Source organism: Chelonoidis abingdonii, chromosome 11 (assembly GCF_003597395.2).
Source record: "Chelonoidis abingdonii isolate Lonesome George chromosome 11, CheloAbing_2.0, whole genome shotgun sequence".
Lineage (NCBI taxonomy): Eukaryota > Metazoa > Chordata > Testudines > Testudinidae > Chelonoidis > Chelonoidis abingdonii.
Window position 1 is genome coordinate 22,346,996 of NC_133779.1, and position 6,339 is coordinate 22,353,334.

Here is a 6,339-nt window from a genome sequence, read left to right on the forward strand (position 1 = left end):
GGATTAGAGCAGGGGGGGCTGGGAGCCAGGACTCCTGGGTTCTCTCCCCAGCTCTGGGAGGGGAGAGGTGGCTAGTGGGTTGGAGCAGGGGGGGCTGGGAGCCAGGACTCCTGGGCTCTCTCCCCGGCTCTGGGAGGGGAGTGGGGGCTGGGAGCCAGGACTCCTGGTTCTCTGCCAGCCCCGGGAAGGGAATGGAGGTTAGCAGGTAGTGTGGGGGCCTGGGAGCCAGGACTCCTGGGTTCTGTCCCAGGCCTGGGAGGGGAGTGGGGGCTAGCAGGCGGCACAGGGGGCTGGAAGCCAGGACTCCTGGATTCTCTCCCAGCTCCAGGAGGAGCGTGGGGGCAGCGTGGGGGGCTGGCTCGTACCTGGATGGCTCCGGTAGGCGCCCGGCGAGTTGTCCAGGATGACGACACTCGACAGGTCGTTGTGCACCACCGACAGATCCTTGATGTAGCTGCCCAGCTCCAAAGTGCAGTGCTGGGGAGGGGGACAGCCGGGGAGGGTGGGGGGTGAGTGGCTACCAAGCCCTGGGGTGCCCCCCCAGTGCCCCAGCCCACACTCCTCCCACCCCATAGCCCAGCCCCTGGCTGCCTCCCCCGCACCAGGGCCATGCTGGGAGATCAGGTGGGGGGGAATGCAGGGGCACCCCAGCTGAAGCCACGCCCTCTTCTCCTTAGCTCTTCTAACCAAAGCCCCACCCCAGCTCCCTCTAAGCTCCGCCCCATCCCCTGCTCCCCGAAAGCCCTGCCCCCAGACTCCCTATCATCTGCCCCAGCCCCTTCACCCTGCTCCCCCTAGTCCCCACTCTGATTTCTCTAAGCTCCACCCGTAATCCGCCCACTCTCCAAAGCCACGCCCCATCTAAGCTCCACCCCAATCCCCCCCACTCTCCAAAGCCACACCCCTACCCTATCTAAGCTCTACCCCATCTCTCCTCTGCTCTCCAAAGCCACGCCCCCACCCCACCTAAGCTCCACCCTGATTTCCCCCGCTCCCCAAAGCCACGCCCCCTACCCCATCTAAGCTCCACCCCAGCCCCTCTGCTCTCCAAAGCCACACCCCCAGCTCCACCTAAGCTCCACCCCAGCCCCTCTGCTCTCCAAAGCCACGCCCCAGCTCCATCTAAGCTCCACCCCCAGCCTCTCTGCTCTCCAAAGCCACGCCCCAGCTCCATCTAAGCTCCACCCCCAGCCCCTCTATTCTACAAAGCCACGCCCCCTACCTCATCTAAGCTCTACCCCCAGTCCCTCCTCTGCTCTCCAAAGCCACGCCCCCAGCTCCATCTAAGCTCCACCCCAGCCCCTCTGCTCTCCAGAGCCACGCCCCCAGCCCCTCTGCTCTCCAAAGCCACGCCCCAGCTCCATCTAAGCTCCACCCCCAGATCCCTACACTCTGCTTTCCAAAGCTACGCCCCCAGCTCCACCTAAGATCCACCCCCAGTTCCCCCCACTCTGCTCCCCAAACCCTGCCCCTCCTTCCCCATCATCCCTCCCCTGCCATCTCCCCACCCCCCACTCACCTGCCGGTAATACCTTCTCTTGAGGATACTCCTGTTGTTGTCCAGCTTGTCGGCCACCGCAGAGCCGTAGATCTCCATGCTGGCCGTGAACACCACCAGCTCGTACCACTGGCTCACCTGGCATGGGGGGAGGGAGGAAGACGAAAGCAGGGTGGGTTGGAGACCTCCACCTCCTTCCAGCAAGGGGGAGGGGGTGCCAGCCAGATACCCCCATGGGCCCCCAAGAGAGCAGGCAGGATGGCAGTGTCTTTGGGCACACATGCATGGTCATGGCAGTCCAGTTCTACGGAGGGCAGGGGGTCTAATGGTTACAGCAGGGGGGGGCAGGAGCCAGGACTCCTGGGTTCTCTCCCTGGCTCTGGGAAGGGAGTGGGGGCTGGTGGTTAGAGCAGATGGGCTGGGAGCCAGGACTCCTGGGTTCTCTCCCTGGCTGTGGGAGGGGGAATGGGGGCTGGTGGGTCAGAGCAGGAAGGGCTGGGAGCCAGGACTCCTGGGTTCTCTCCCCGGCTCTGAGCAGGGGCTGGTGGGTTAGAGCAGGGAAGGTTAGGAGCCAGGACTCCTGGGTTCCATCCGTTGGCTCTGCCACCACCCTGTTTGGGCAAGTCCCTTTGCTCTGTGCCTCCGTTTCTTCTCTCACGCTCGGTCTAGACCCATCTCTTTGGGGAACGACCCATCTACCTGCGCACACAACACCCAGCGACAGTCTCCGGTATCACTTGAAAAGTCATAATCTGCTGGCTATCACCATCCTGTTAAACTGTGCTCCCCAATGCTGCCTAAGCCCTGATGAGATTTTACTGCGTCTCTGGTACTGAAACACATTGCAAGTCAAGAGAGGACTGGCCACAGGTGTTAGCCAACCAGTCGCTACGGCAGAGCCTGGGGGTTTCCAATCCCTCAGGAAGGGCAGTTGTTTGCAACTCTGAACCGTTCGTCCCACGGAACGAAACATTTCAAAAGTTTACAACTGAATTTTAACTTAATACAGCTTGGAAACTTCACTGTGTGTTTGTCTTTTTCCTCCCCTCACGCCTCTGCTGCGGGCAGATCGCCTACTTCCGGTTCCAAACGAGGCATGTGGTTAACCGGACAGCTTCTCGCTTGGGGGTTCGTAGCTCTGTACTAAGACCTGCTGTGTCTGGGGAGGTGTGAAAAGCTGTTTCCTTGAAATCTTCCTGAGCATCAGTAACGTTTAGGGTTTCGAATGCATGTTTGGCTTTGTGACCCATGCCCATACTTTATGCTGAAAAAAAAATCAACCTCTCTCCAGCTAATAAGCTTGGATGGTTGTTTTCTCTTTGACGGGATGACATTTGAACAGCCAGACTGGGTCAGATCAAAGATCCATCCAGTCTAGTGTCCCATCATCCGACAGGGGCCAATGCCGGGGAAGGAAAAGAACGAGGAATCATCAAGCGATCCATCCGCTGTCACCCATTGCCAGCTTTTGGCAAAACAGAGGCTAGGGACACCCTCCCTGCCCATCCTGGCTAATAGCCGTTGATAGAGCTATGTGACAAAGTAGGAATGTTCTTAATGTTTTCTCTCAGTGCTGTTTGGGTGCCTCAGTTTCCCCTATGCAGTTCTCTAGGGGTGTGAGATTGTTGCAGAGCCCTACCGGGCCAGTGTGATCCTGTCTGCACAGATAATGGCTGATGCTCTGTCTCCTGATGGCCTGGGCTCCTCCCCTGCAAAGGTGCCCACTGAAGGTGTTGGAGAACAAAGAGACCAGGTGACCTCCTGGCCCGGGCCAGAGGAGTGGCTGGAGAGTTTCAGTTTGGAGCTGGCTAGGGAAATAGACAGGAGGCCAGACAGACCTCCTGGCCCCCCCGGCCCCCCAAGATGGACCTGACGGAGGGGGGTCCTGCTGTCTGTACCCGCAAGACCTGTCTTAGACTGTGTTCCTGACATCTAAATAAACCTTCTGTTTCACCGCCTGGCTGAGAGTCACGGTGAATCGCAGGAAGCCGGGGGTGCATGGCCTTGTCTCCCGCAAACTCCGTGACAACCTGTCCTCCGTGAATGTATCTAGTTCTCTTTTGAACCCTGTTCTGGTCTTGGCCTTCACAACATCCAGCGGCGAGGAGTTCCCCAGGTTGACCCTGCGCTGTGTGAAGAAATACTCCCCTTTGTTCGTTTTCAACCAGCCGATTTCATTTGGTGACCCCTAGTCCTTGTCTTACAAGGAATATCTAACGCTTTTCTTTATTTTTGCTACACCCGTCACAATTTTATCGACCTCTCTCATATCCCCTCTTCGCCGTCTCTTTTCCAAGCTGAAAAGTCCGAGTCTGATTAATCTCTCCTCATACCCAGACCCCTAATCATTTCCGTTGCCCCTTTTCTGAACCTTTTCCAATCTTTTCAGAGATGGGGCGGCCACATCTGCACGCAGCATTCAAGACGTGGGCGTCCCACGGATTTACAGAGAAGCAATGTGACAAGCCAATTAAGGAGCTGGACAGAACAAGAGGCATCTCTCTGGGGGTGGAGAATTTGCAGACGCATAGTTAACGCGTGGCTAGGAGAACATTCGGCAAGGAGCCGGGGGGTGAGTTTGCACCCTGAGGGCCAGGAGCCAATGAGCCAGACGTGGCCTGTTCCCACCGCAAAGCTGCAAGAAGCAACCTGGGCTAGAGAATTATGGGGACACATGCCCCCATCCTCAATCTCAGGACGGACCTCTGTACACAAGTACCGCCCTCATCTCGCTTTGGGGGGGAAGGGGCCGGTCCGCCTGGGTCCAATCACAACCAACTTCCTCTCTGTCAGAGAGGCTTGAGCACAGGAGCACTTTTGCTGCGGAGGGGAAACTGAGGCACGGTGTGTTTAAAAACACAGAAGCTGCCCTAACAGATCAAACCAACAGTCTGTCTAGCCCTGTATCCTGTCCCAGAGCTTCAGGGGGAGCGTACAGATCAAGGCAACTGGAGCGATTCCCTCCTATCCCTTGGCTAACGGCTACTAGAGGTCTCCCGGCTCTGGGAGGGGGGGGGTGGTCAGAGCAGGGGGGATTGGGAGCCACAACTCCTGGGTTCTCTCCCCGGCTCTGGGAGGAGAGTGGGGACTGCTGGGAGGGGGGGCTGGGAGCCAGGACTCCTGGGTTCTCTCCCTGGCTCTGTAGTCAAGTGGGTTGCGGGGGGAGGGAGTCAGCAGCAGAGCCGGGAACTGAGTCAAGCATCTGCAGCGGGGTGTGGTGCCAGCCGAATTTCATTGGGGGGTTGTGGAGAATAGCAGGGTGGCTGGGGAACAGATGGGGGGTATCCCCTGCATGGTCCGGGCCGAGGTGGGTTTGGATACAGGACCCCAGCCCCAGAATAAAACAGAACATGACAGGGGGGGAGCGGGGGGGGACACTTACCACTTCTAGGAAAAAATCCACGTGCGGCCTCTTATGTACAAAAAAGCGGACGGGGTGTTTGTCTATCACAACCTGGAGATCAGAGAGGAGACGAATAAAGCAGGGGGCTGGACACACACCCCCCACTGCCCCTCTCGGCCAGAGTTACCCCTAGAGGGGACAGGCCCTTGCCCCATTCCCCGCCCCTCTGAGCCAGCCAGTCCCTGCCCTGGGGCCAGGTGGGAGCTAGCGCCTCCTAGAGGGGACAGTCCCCTGCCCCATTCCCCACCCCCGTGAGCCAGCCGGTCCCCGCCCTGGGGCCAGATAGGAGCTGACGCCCCACTAGAGGGGAACGGCCCTAGATAGCGTATAATCCCCACACAAAGGCAGCTCCCCTTGTCTCTGTCCTCTCCCAATGGAGCGCTAAGCTGGTGAAGGATGTGGCCGACGCGGGGGGACGAGTGTAGGACCTACACAATTTACCTGGGGGTTGCAGAGTTCTGGAGGGCAGAACCCCCCCTCCCCCTGACACAGAAGCCATCTCCCCCCTCCCGCCCATTCAATCCTCGGTGCCCAGCCCCCGTCTCACCTTGAGGATGAAGTCGGGAGGGGTCCCGGGCCGCACCGTGGGGCGCATCACCCCATCGTGGTGGGAGTGGATCAACGTCTCGTCCAGGTCCAGCACCAGGACCTTCCGCTTCACCTGGTCTGGGGGGACGGGGAGCCGTCAGACGCAGCCCCCTAAACCCCTGCCCCCACCCCAATCCAAGTCAGCCCTGAGTAACCAGCATCCAGCCCCACACCCCGCATGCTGCCCCATGGCAGGGACCCCCCCGTCAGACCCTCCGCTGTATGGTTTAAATACAACCTTCACCCCTTTGCTGCTCCTGGGGAGACACCCCCTTAACCCACAAAATCTGGGGAGTCCCTTCTGCTCCCAGCTCTGGGAAGGGAGCAGGGTCGAATGGTTAGAGCGGGGGGGCTGGGAGCCGAGGGAGGGGGATACTTACTGAGCCGGTTGCGTGCGGCTGGGGAGAGAGGGAGCACGTCATAGCGCACCGTCTGGTACTGGATCACCTGCCACGAGAGCAGAGCGGGACGGGCTGTCATAGCCGGGAGGACAGCCCGGCTCTGCCCCCCCTTCACCCCCACACACAGGGGCATCCCTCTCTAACGACCTCTGCCCAGTGGGCCTCCCAGAAGCTCCATGTGTTGACTCCCTCTTCTACTTGAGGGACCCCCCTGTTATCTCTCCATTTCTTCCCTCTCTTCCATTCATTCCACATGCTCTGTGTCCTGCCATGCCAGGGGAACAGTGTGACCCCCCCACACACACCCCATAATGGGGCAGAGCAGTGGGGGCTGGGAGCCAGGACTCCTGGGTTCTTTCCCTGGCTCTGGGAGGGGAGTGGGGGCTGGTGGTTAGAGCACGGGGTTGCTGGGAGCCAGGACTCCTGGGTTATCTGACCGGTTCTGGGAG

The 6,339-nt window shown here is 59.6% G+C and overlaps 1 protein-coding gene across 1 annotated transcript in view; it reads right to left on the reverse strand.

Annotated features, from left to right (window-relative positions):
• CTDNEP1 (CTD nuclear envelope phosphatase 1) overlaps positions 1-5,969 on the reverse strand; it is a 9,153-nt gene extending 3,184 nt beyond the window's left edge. The window contains exons 1-5 of the mRNA XM_032804910.2: positions 5,870-5,969; positions 5,449-5,567; positions 4,881-4,952; positions 1,520-1,636; positions 366-477 (exon numbers count right to left, since the gene is read on the reverse strand). Of these exons, the coding sequence (XP_032660801.2) occupies positions 366-477; positions 1,520-1,636; positions 4,881-4,952; positions 5,449-5,567; positions 5,870-5,969 (520 nt within the window). The remainder of the gene's footprint in view (positions 1-365; positions 478-1,519; positions 1,637-4,880; positions 4,953-5,448; positions 5,568-5,869) is intronic.
• Between the last annotated feature and the right edge of the window lie 370 nt (positions 5,970-6,339).